The sequence below is a fragment of the Camelus ferus genome, chromosome 31 (genome assembly GCF_009834535.1).
Source record: "Camelus ferus isolate YT-003-E chromosome 31, BCGSAC_Cfer_1.0, whole genome shotgun sequence".
NCBI lineage: Eukaryota > Metazoa > Chordata > Mammalia > Artiodactyla > Camelidae > Camelus > Camelus ferus.
This window is the reverse complement of record NC_045726.1, coordinates 17,040,438-17,052,596: the sequence shown is the minus strand read 5'-3', so window position 1 is coordinate 17,052,596 and position 12,159 is coordinate 17,040,438. Positions and strand designations below refer to the sequence as shown.

The 12,159-nt window shown below is 44.1% G+C and overlaps 1 protein-coding gene across 7 annotated transcripts in view; it reads right to left on the bottom strand.

Annotated features, from left to right (window-relative positions):
• The window catches only part of AUH (AU RNA binding methylglutaconyl-CoA hydratase), a 144,616-nt gene that overhangs the window by 66,792 nt on the left and 65,665 nt on the right, over positions 1–12,159 (bottom strand). For 6 of the 7 annotated variants that reach the window (XM_032470911.1, XM_032470909.1, XM_032470914.1 and 3 more), the window contains 2 exons: positions 11,013–11,105; positions 9,322–9,378 (listed from right to left, as the gene is read on the bottom strand). The exons of the other annotated variant lie outside the window; for it this stretch is intronic. In XM_032470911.1, the coding sequence (XP_032326802.1) occupies positions 9,322–9,378; positions 11,013–11,105 (150 nt within the window). The remainder of the gene's footprint in view (positions 1–9,321; positions 9,379–11,012; positions 11,106–12,159) is intronic. 7 annotated transcript variants of the gene reach the window in all.

The following is a 12,159-nucleotide window of genomic DNA, read 5'->3' as shown; positions in this document are numbered from 1 at the left end:
TTAACTGAGGTTGGCGCCTCTTACAGAAGACTTCCTCAAGGGGACCTGGGCTCTGGGGATGGGGTGTTCAAGATCCCCCCACTGGAGGCGGCCTGGTGGGAGGAAGGAGCAGGTGACTTTCTAACTGTGAGATATCAGGAAAGAGACAGCAGAAGATAGAGGACAAGGGGAACAAATGCGGGACAAAAACAAAACCGGCGACACACACGCAACAGGATCGGGCTCAGGGTTGCCACCACTGGTCGCCATGCCTAGTCATCAAGAGGGTCATAAAAGGATGTTCACCAAGTGCCACGAGAAAGTGAAAAAATAAAAGCGAAAGGGGGGACACGTGACTGTAAAAGCACATCCTGGCTTAGCAGTGTAATTCTGTGCGCAGCAACAAGCTTACTTAATGGCAGCCAATTCTACATGGAAAGACTAGAAATCTGAAAGTTAACAGGACTTTTTCAGCTCAGCCACAATCACCACAGGGGTGCACATTTCTGAGAAACAAGTAACTAGTAACACTGGTGAATCTGCTTCAAAGGAAAGGTGGTCCTTTCACATGCCCACGCCAAACGCCTTTTACGATTGGTACCCGTAAGTCTGATGTCACCTTTGTGGGTAACTAGACATAGTTTGGTGACATTTCAGTGAATGAAAAAAATAGCAATTGTCAGTCTGGGTGCACAGAACTTCTCTGATTAAGTTTTTGGTCATTTGACAAAAATAATGCAAGTGAGTCCTTGCTCAAGGTAACAACATAAGAGCATCCTGGACTCACGTCGTCCCACAGACACATCAAAGCTACAGCTAAACAAGGAGCGCTTTCCTCTAGAAGGAACCCCTAGACTCCCTGAGTGATTCCTCCACACGGAAGCAGGTAGGAGAGCCCGAGGCACAATGTGGCCGCCAACCCCACCCACACCCAGTGACACACTCAGGTGGGGGACTCCCAAAGCTCCCAGCTTCTCTCTGAGGAGCAAAGGGTTTGAATCCCACATCAGGCATGTCAACTTTTCAGCCCTGTGCCTGAGAGATGAAACCCCAAATATCTGGCTTTGAAAGCAAGCAGGCTCGTGTCAACAACAGCAACGAGCACAGCTGAACTGCGAAGGCGTCCTGGGCTCGCACAGGCCCGTCTGACCACCCGCGCAAACCAGCGCCCAGGCAGCTGGCTGAGAAGCGCCCGGTCTCTCTGTGAAAGCGGCCTATTTGCTTATCTTAAAGTTTCAGTCCCAGGAACACATGCCTAACTCACTGCACATCCGGAGGCAATACCACCCCAAGACCACCGAGACCAGGGGTGCCACCTCTGCACTCTGCCTCTGCCTTGCTCCAGGCCACCAGGACCTCCCAGGAATGAGCCTGTGCTCACATCTGGCGCCCTGGTTTTTGCAGACGCTGCCAAGAAGATAACCCTGGAACAGCAGGCTCTGAAGGCCACTAAGCTTATATTCACTGGCCCCACAAGACTGTAACAAACAGAGAAAGAGTTCTTAACCAGCTCTCCACCCCAGGGCACAGCGGAGGCGCAGCCGAATGGACGGTCTAATACTTCTGTGAAAGAGGCCAATTAGCTTGTCTTCATGGCTGCGGAGGGAGGGCCAGCTTCTAATTAAACACACATCAAAGGGTCTACTACAGTCCTCTCCAGACACTCGGAGGCTGGCAGGTACCGTCTTCCCACCCTCCATCTGCCCTGCTCCAGGTCTCTGCTGTCTCTGAGAAAGGACTTGTACACACACCTGTCACCCCAGCTTTTGTAGCTGCCGCCTAGCGGACACATCCCTTGACTGCCTGGATCTGTGGACCAGCTGGCCTTGAGTTAATGGTTCAAAAGGACAACAGCAAAGAAAGAAAGAATTCCTAACTGGCTAGCACCCAAAGGCAAGAAATACTCATCTCCCAGTCTTCCCCTGGAAGAAGCATGTTTCCACATCTTACAGCTGTTGCCTGAGGGTCTGGCTTCCAATCAGCCTGACTCCAGATGCTGACTGAGCTCCTCCCCGTTGAGACGAGACAGGTCCTGGCACTGCCTCAGCCACCGGGACCCACTAAGAACAAAGCAGGTGCTTGGACAGACCAAGGGTTTGAGAGACAACAAACAGCCAAGGCAGGGCTGATCAGTAAGGTTCATCTCCCGGACTGGAAGAAGAGGCTGTTTTGTCTAATGCATAAAGACTAACACAGAGAGTCAAGGAAAGTGAGAAACATTAAAAAAAAAAAAAAAAAAGACAAGATAAAACCTCAGGAAAAAAGACCTTAACAAAACAGAGACAAGTGACTCACCTGAAAAAGAGTTCAAAATAACAGTCGTAAAAATGCTGAGGACAGGAAAAGAACGAGTGAATAAAGAGGAATTCCCACAAAGAGAAAATTTAAGATGTCCAAACAGAAGTGACAAAGCTGAACACAGTAACTGAACTGGAAAGTGCACCAGAGGGATTCAACAACAGGCTGGACGAAGTAGAAAGGAGGAGCACTGAATTCAACGGCGGGGCAGTGGAACTTACCCAGCCAAAGCAGCAGCAACAACAACAACAACAACAACAACAAACGGAAAGGAGTAAAGAAACCCTGAGAGACTTGCGGGACAGCAGTGAGCGCATCGGACGCTCACATTACAGGGGACCCAGCAGGAGAAGACAGTGGAAACGGGGCAGAACTCTTATTTGACAAAACAATGACTAAAAACATCCCCGCCCTGCAAGCCCAGAGAGTTCTAAAAAATACAAACCCAGAGAGACTCGCTCTAAGACATATTACAGTTAACACGTCAAAAGTTAAAGACAAGGAGAGACTCTCAAAAGCAGCAAAAGGAAAACGCCTTGTTACGTCCAAGGAACCCCCACAAGACCGTGAGCCGACTGTGTAGCAGAAACCTTGCAGCCAGAAACGAGGAACCCGACACATTCCAAACGCTCCCAGTCGGGAGTATTACACCTGGCCAGGCTGCCCTGCAGAACTGAAGGGCAGATAGAGAGTTCTCCAGACAAGGTAACGGAGTTGATCACAACTAGACTGGCTGTACAAAAAAGGTTAAAGGAACTTGTTCCAGCTGAAACAAACTGGCAGTATTCAGTAGCAGAAAAACATATGAAAGTATAAATCTTAGTGGCAAAAGTAAATATATAATATAATTCAGAACAACCTGATGTAAAGGTAATGGTTTAATGACTCATAAAGCTCATAGGAAGGTTAAAAAAAACAAAATCAGAATAATTGTAACTACGATCATCTGTTAATGCACACACGAGAGAACAAGATGCAAAATGTAACATCAAAAACACACAATGTGTGGGAAGAATAAAAATGAAAAGATTTAAATGTAAAGATTGTAGCAATGTTTTCTTAGGTCACTCTCCCAAGGCAACAGAAATAAAAGCAAAAAGAAACAAATGGGACGTAATCAAACTTGGAAGCTTTTGCCGGGCAAAGGAAACCACGAACAAAACAAAAAGACAACCTACGAACTAGGAGAAAATATTTGCAAATGACACAACTGACAAGGGCTTAATTTCCAAAATATACAAACAGCTCACACGACTCAATGATAAGTGGGCAGGAGATCGAAACAGACATTTCCCGGAAGAAGACATACAGATGTCCCAAAAGGTTCCTGAGAAAATGTTCAACATCACTAATTCTCAGAAAAATGCAAAACAAAACTGCAATGAGGTATCACCTCACACTAGCCAGAGTGGCCATCACTAAAAAGTCTACAAACAACAAACGCTGGAGGGGGTGTGAAGAAAAAGGACCCTCCTGTTGGTGGGACTGTAAATTGGTGTAGCCAGTATAAAAAGAGTATGGAGGTTCCTTAAAAAACTGAAAAGAGAGTTATCATATGATCCAGCAATCCCACTCCTGGGCACATACCTGGAGAAAACTCTAATTCAAAAAGACACATGCTCCCCAAGGTTCACAGCGGCACTATTTATATTTACAGCGGCCAAGACATGGAAGCAACCTCAATGTCCACTGACATGTCATCAATGGATAAAGAAGATGTGGTACGTGTGTACACTGGAAAAGTACTCAGCCATAAAAAACAATGAAATAACGCCATCTGCAGCAACATGCATGAACCTAGAGATCATCACACTGAGTGAGGTCAGAGAAAGATAAATAAATACCACTTATTGTGGAATCTAAAATACGATACAAAAGAACTTACCTACAAAACAGAAACCAAATCACAGACATAAAAAACAAACTTACGGTTACCGAAGGGGAAAGGGAAGGGAAGGGATAAATTAGGAGTTTGGGTTAGCAATTACAACCTACTACACATAAAATAAACAATAAGGTCCTACTATATAACACAGGGAACTATATATAATATCTTGTAATAACCTATAATGGAAAAGAACCTGAAAAAGAATATATATGTATAAATGAATCACTTTGCTGTGCACCAGAAACACACTGTACATCAATTATATCTCAATTTTTTTTAAAGTAGACATTTAGAATGCATTCAAACTTAAGTTATTACCAACTTAAAATAGACTGTTATAAATATAAGTTGTTTCATGTTGTTTTATGTAAGCCTCATGGCAACCACAAAACAAAATTCTATGGTAGATACATAAAAGGTAAGGAGAAAGGAATCTGAGCATACCATTACAAAAAAAAAAAAAATCATGAAACCACAAAGCGAGCAAGAGAAGAAAAGAACAAAGGAATTACAAAACATTAACCAGGCTTGTGGTGATCATTTCACGACATATACATCTACAGTATCATCATGTTGTGTATGTGAAATTAATGTTATATATGTCAGTTGCATCTAAATACATACATAAAGCAAGCAACTGACAGGTGGGTGCAAACGCATGTGTTTAAGAAATCATAGCACCTCCTTTCCAATCAAGATAAGGCAGCAAAGACTGGATTTACATTGTGCCTAAAACATCCAAAAAACGTTTCATGACACTGGACATGAGACAATTAAGGACTGGGAAGGAGGAAAGATGGGAAACAAGCAAGGGGGGCCCTGCATCTGCCCAACCGTATCATCCAAAAAGAGTTTCCAGGACACAGCGCAGAGAGGTGCTCAAGCCCAGCGCACGCTCTCCAGCTGAAGGCAGGCTGTGACCCCAGGCCGACCCAGGCAGCTCGAGTGGGCAGCACGGAGACAAGACTCCAGCAATCTAAAGGGGGCAACTCTTTATTTAGCAAAGTGCTGACCATTAAGTGTGGGAGAAAACTCTCTGAGTCCAGGGAAAGAGCTGAAAGGATGAGAGATTGAAGTTCAATAAATGCCAAGCAAAAGGACCATGATGAAAACTACACCAAAGCACATCACAACTCAAAGTGCTTAAAACCCATGACAAAGTGATAAAGGAAATCACAAAGTAGCTCTAGGGGGGGGGAAATTACATCCACAAAGGTAAGAATGACAGCAGAGTCCTTGCCAGGAAAGAAATGCTGCTATGAAAGCAGTGAAGCAACAGCTTGGCTAAACTGAAAGGTAAGTAAGTGCCAGCCTAGAATTCTACACCCAGAAAAAATGTTTTCAAATAGAGTCAAAATGTAGACTTTTCCAAACAGTCAAAAGCTGACGGAGCTCGGCAGCAGCCAATCAGCACCGCGGAAATGTTAACGGAAGTCCTCCTGGAGGAGGGAAGGGTACGAGATGAAATCTGGGTCTGACGCAAACACACAGAAGAGCTGGAAGTAACTACAGGCACAAATACCTAAGGCAGTTTCCTAATAAATTAAATCTCTTTAAAGAATAGTCAATTATTTAACAGAAGTAGTTAACCACACAATGTGGGCTCACAGCCTCTGTACAAGTGCACAGCCACAGGACAAAGGTCAGAGAAAAACAATGAATGCGTTGTAACAGTGAATAAGGCAATAAAGGTGATAAAACGGAATCATAAAAAAAATTCAATTAATGGTGAAAAGGAAAGGGGGGAACAAACACAGAGCACAGCGAAAACACACGAAAACGAGAGCTTTGTATGTAACAACAGCAATCACATTCAATGGCTAATTAGACTCAACCGTAAGACGGGGTGAAAAAGCAAGGCCCGACAACATGCTGCCCACCAGAAACATATTTTAAATATAAAGACACAAACAGGTTCAGAATACGAGAATTCTAGGTTGACGGCCCTTTGCTTTCCGCACTTCGGAAATGCCATTCCACTGATCTCTGGACTCCACACTTTCTGATGTGGAATCCACTCATTCAAACCATTGTTTCCTATTAATGTGTTATTTCTCTTCGACTTTCAAGATGATTATTACTATTATTTTGGTCTTTAGTTCCAAGCATTTCGATTATGAAGCGTCTGCTCATGGGTTTCTTTGGGCTCCTCTTGACTGGTTTCACTGGACTCCTTCATTTATGTCTTTCACCGAATTTGTAAAATCCTCAGCCGTTATTTCGAACAGTATTTTTCGAACCACGCTTTCTCCTTTCCTTCTGAGGCTTTTGCGACACAAACGTCAAGCATTTGAGCATTGCTCCGTAGGCCCCTGGTGTCCAGTTCATTTCTTCAGCTTTTTGTTTGCTTCTCTGTTACCTGGACCGAGTAGCTCCTAGCTCCTACTGCTCAGGCGTGAGGTCACCCCCTCTTCTGTCATTTCTACTCTGAAACGCTGTGTATTTCCATTCTTCAAGTGGGTAAAGCGGTTACTACATCGAGCAGTTAAGGGTGAATTGTTTCAGTTGCCGCCTCTTCTCCTTACTGGTGAGGGAGGGGTTCCTTTCCTAGGTTTCTGGGGATGGCCAAACACATGACACTGGACATTGGACACGTATGTGACTGCTAACAGTTTCTCAGTCACACATGCTCACAGCCCAGGGGAGGGTACCACATGGCACGCAGGACCACGTGGATACTGTGCTTGGTAACAGGGTGAAGAACAGGGTATGAGAGGCAGGCATTGTAGTGCGAGAGCGTGGTGTGCCCCTGGTTCCTCAGGGAGGATGCGATTGGTTTATCTGAATAATTTCATAGTCTGGCAGGGACCTGGAACCCCGTCTCCAGGGATAAGCAGGAATGAGGCCTGGTCTGGATGAGGGGCGTGGTTTGCTGCACTTTGGCCACAATCCACAGCTCGCTGTTCGCCATGTCTCCCGCCCCTGTGCTGGAACGTCAGCCGCAGGGCACCGTGCCCTTCCCTTGTTTGCTCACGGCTGTACACCCGGTGTCTACGCCAGTGCACGGCGCAACAAATACGTGCTAAGTTAAGTGAGTAAATGTGCCTGAAACACAGTGTGTGAGCAGAGGCGAGAGAGGTGCTGGGACCCGTGTGCAGGTCTTGTCCTCTGACGCTTACAGCTGACTCAGTCCACCACTATTTCCTCACACTCACAGCGCCCCAGCTTAAACTGCCTTGCTCCTGTTTGATGCCAACAGCTCTGTAATAACAGGGCAGCTGCGGCACTGCACACGTTTACTCTCTCCTACCAGATTTCGGACGGGCACTCCAAGGGAACACTGTCATCTCGATCCAGGTCTGTGTGTTTCCACCACAGCAACTAACAACGTAAGTTTCTTGCAAATAACTCCCCAAACATCCTAACTGGAAATAAAGCAAGTGGTCACCGAGCACGTTTACCAGTACAAAGAAACGACACTGCAGTGCATGAGGTGCGTTCGTAAGTGGACTAGACTTCAGAGGGGTCACTGGGGAATCAGCCCACTCACCCAGCAGTGCTGTCCCCTGCTCACAACACTGGTAAAAGTCTGACATTACGTAAGTCTCTTAAGAAAAGCAGTCTTATTTTTGTTACACTTTTCTTCTTCCTGAAAACAGTTATGACCTTATTAATCAGATTTGGCACAGAAAGGTCTTTTGCTATTTATGAAAAGCAAATTCACCCTCAGAGGAAAAAGATGAGTCACTGGCAGAAGATATTCCAAAGAATCAGCTCAAATTCTGATGTAAATTCTAAGAAGATTTCGACAAAGGTTATAAACAAAACTTTCCAAAATGACTACTGTGTTCAGGACAACACACACACACAGGATTTAAAAATCTGCCATTACTTCATAGACACACCTTAAAATAGAGTTCCTGGACTCCGTGCCAAGGGGCTGCGTTACTGCTAAACACAGCTTACGGTGAGCCGGGCAGGGATGTCCTGAATCGCTCACCCTGGGGACGAGACACAGACAGATCTCGGGACCCCAGTTCTGGTCCTCTGAAACCTGAGCACTCTAATTCCCCTCCTTCTTTCCTTCTTTCTTTTTAAAACAGAAAATAAACTAAAAATTCGTCTTTCCTTCTTCCTTTTTTAATTTGGGGAACAGCTGTTTTATTTCACGTTAGTTATCTGATAATTCTTATCATCGGATCCATTTTCCTATCATCCTTTCAGTGTTTCCATGAGTCACTGTGAAAAAGGTTGGCATGGCAGGACAGGTAGATACTAAATGCTTTTACCTACAGGAATAGCATTTTCAGCAATTGCCAAAGTAGAAAAAACTTAAGTCTTAAAACTGATCTGGGCAGTCTTCAGTTTCACTAAATTAAGGTGTAATTTCTACCTGTACACCCTAATCACGATGCGTATTGTATTAAAGATAAGGTTAAACACATAACTTTAACCCATTCAGGTACAACATGCCTGAAGTGTTCAAACACCGCCTTTCATTTTTACATTATTACTATCACTTCACTCATACAGTAATAACTTATTAACATACACATCCTCAAATGAAGTCCATTTTTTGAAAGAACAACTCCACCGAATCGGAATGTCTCTAAATTCTCTGCAGCAGACAAAGGAACAATTTCAGATTTACTGGGTGATGCAAGATTTCGTTACCAACGTTGGAAAAGTGCTTTCTTAAATGAGTCTTCCAAAAAGCAGCAGCTCACCTGTCTTTTTTGTGGTAAAAGAATAAACACCAGCTCCTCAGCTCCAAATCCAGGCTGCCCACTAACCCCAACCTTTGTCCAGCTGCAGAGAAACCCAAGGAAGCTGGCATGCAGCCTGGGAAGCCCTGCTCCTTCCTCCACTGGGGTCTGACGGTGCGAAAAGGCTCTCTGAGGGCAAACGCATTTATATACCCATAAAGAATTTCAAAATATCTGTGTGCTCTTTCAAGAATAATGTGGCTGCTATGATAATTTAAAAGCTAAGAAATCATACAGAAAAAGCACAGGACACAGCACAAGAAGAGAACACCAGGCAAGGCGCCCTCCATCTTCACACCCACAGAGGCTAAAAGGATGCACTTTGAATAATAATAAGCAAACAATACAGGACTAGTCTCTTTACCCAAAATGTTGCCTTTTCGACTAACACCCTTTTGCCTTATGCTCTGTTTTGAGGAGCAAATCAAGACAGGCGTGAACAATTCATACCTCCACCAGGAATAATTGCCATCTTTGTTTCAACCAGGCCCATTTTTGCAGAGGAAGCTAAAAAGGAAAGAAAGAAATTAAGTAACACCCACATCGTCAAATTCAAATATGATGACTTAAAAAAAGTTAGTAGGCTATTCTGTTTACTAATTAAATTTCTGTCACGAATCTTTTTAAAAATCCCTTTGGAAGACATTTAGTTATGGAAATACATGAACACTCTAAATGATATATATTAAGAGATTCACATAACATTTTCTGTTAAAAATTGCTTGGCAGCGAATTAATTTTTTGATGCAGAAAGACCAGGGTTGTAACTACATAATTTGACCTGATACTGCCAAGTCATGTCTGAAGGCTCAGAGTTCATTAATTATTCAGGATGAGGAGAGAGGCTGCGTCTGACAAGTAAAAATTCCTTGGCTGCCTGAACAGTCCTCCAGATCAAACAGCTTAATATATCATATCAGATATGGCAACTTTTCAAGACCCAATCTCTAGTTACTCCTGACAAATGGTTTTACGGTTCTGACAGCTGGACAGGGTTCCTCTTTCCATGTTTGTTTTCACAGCTACTTTAAAACATCTTAATTATTTCTTTATTTGCATATCCAAATGTCCTTGGACGACTTCCCATACCCTAATTCCCAGAACTTGCATTCTTTCAGAAATGGATCGCATGTAACTTGACTTGTCAATTTAAAACCCAAGGATCTCAGTCAAGAAGACAGAGATCAAAAATAGAGTGAAAAGGGGGAACGAACATATGGACTAGCAACGACAAATCCCCAGAAACATCACATAAAATTAAAAAAAACATAATTATCCTGACTCTACATTTAACAGGCAGCTCCATCAGAAGGGATGTTGGGAACCAGGGCAAGAACAGTGACACACACTGGCTGCCTGCTTCGCCCAGTCCTTGGTCCCGTGCCCCTGTCACCTCGACGAGGGACAAGGATGCAGACAGCACTGTGACCACACAGAAGGCAGTGTCAAGGACAACAGTGGCAGCACGCGGTACTCCGGCTGGGACGCCAGACCGCCTGGGTTCAAATCCCGCGCCGTCGCTGGTGTTAGACTTGCTGCTTCACCTCTCTGGGCCCGAGCTTCTTCAGGCTCCACGGTGTGTGCCCGTTTCACAGGGCCGTGAGGCAGACTGGGTGAGTTAACACACGTCAAGAGCTAAGAGGAGCGTCGAGCACCAGGAAATACTCAGCGCGTGGTTAGCACCCATTGTTTTTCCTTATCATTTTCATAGTCACCTCATCCAATCCTCAGAAAACCACGCAGGAAGAAAGTGAACCTCAAACAGGTTAAGTTATTATCACTGTCACTAACAATAATTACGGCTTGGGCTACACGTTTATCATAAATGAAGTCATTTCATCTTCACAACATTTCAGAGGGGAAACTGATCTAAAAAGGGCAGGACCCAAGATCCAAATTCAGGTCTGTCTGACCCAATTCCTGTTTTCCTCTCCTACTGCTAAGACTGAACAAGAGACTGAGTATAAAAGACTGTTTTCTTAACTGGGAATTTTAAAACCTCATTAAGCCCAACAAGGTGACTTTTTCTACATGTTTATTCCACAACAGGAAAAAAAATTAGTAAAATATTGGAATTATCTGAAGGGTCAACACAAACCTCATTTTTTAAAAGTTATATTTTTAATAAAATTAATTCTCACCTGCTACTCTTATATCACACGCTAAAGCCAGTTCAAGACCGCCACCTAAGGCGAGTCCGTCGATGGCCGCGATGGTTGGCACTGGAAGGTTAGCTGAAACAGAAAGAAGGATTTGATGCTTCTTCAGGAAGAGTGTTACCTTAGCATGTAATTTATTTTAAATATTTTTCTGTGACTGTATTTTTAAGTGGAATATTGTCTACAGGATTTTGTACCCCTTTTACTTTTAACAAAATAAGCATTTTGTTCTTATTCTACGAAAACATATAATAAATGTGTAGTTCTTCACATATCTGTGCAGTGTCTTTCAATCTTACCACGTTGCTGAAACACATTCGTAAATATTTTCTGTTGAGCTAACAGAATCACAGTTCTGACTTCACAGTCTGAAAGTCTTTCATGAGATGTTCTGATTCACACAAATTTCGAGCTGAAGTGACTTAGGTGTAATGCAAAGTTCACGACATTTTGCTGGGTTACCTGGTGCTCAGAATGATGGAGCCTCATTCAAAGAAGTGACACATCTACTCAAACAAGACAGAAGCAGTTCGAGTGGCTGCTGGGGGATCGACCCACTAGATCGATCACCTGGTAACAAGTACGATGCACAGCAGCCAGAAGACAATCAGGCTCTATCAGATCCCGCACACCTCAGGTGGGAAGGGCACTGGCACGGCTCTGAGAACCTGCCCAAAGGAGGACTGGGAAGGGGTCAGCCAATCACGAAACTCAAAACCAGACGTTCCTTAGTCATCTGCCTGCCTGATCCCCCCCTCATTTTTTCCTGCCTTTCTTTCTACCTTTGGTTATTTCCCAGCCTCCTTCCGCTCTCAGCAGAAGCTCTGCCTGGAAGGTGTCCTCCCCATCCTTAGCTTTTACTGTCCATAACACCAATGATACCCGAACAGCCACCTCAAACCCAAACCTCTCTCTAAACTGTATCTCTATGTCCTGCCTGTTGGACATCTCTGCTTAAATACTTCAGCACGTTCCCATCAACTTCTTGTCAGTCCTTTTTCTAGACTCCATTTCACATTTGGTAGCATCTCCACCACCAAGTTACTCGAGACAGACACCGAGAAGCCATCCCAGGTGTCCCCCTTTCTAATGACCTTACGCCCAACTATTTTCAAAGTCCTGCCTAACA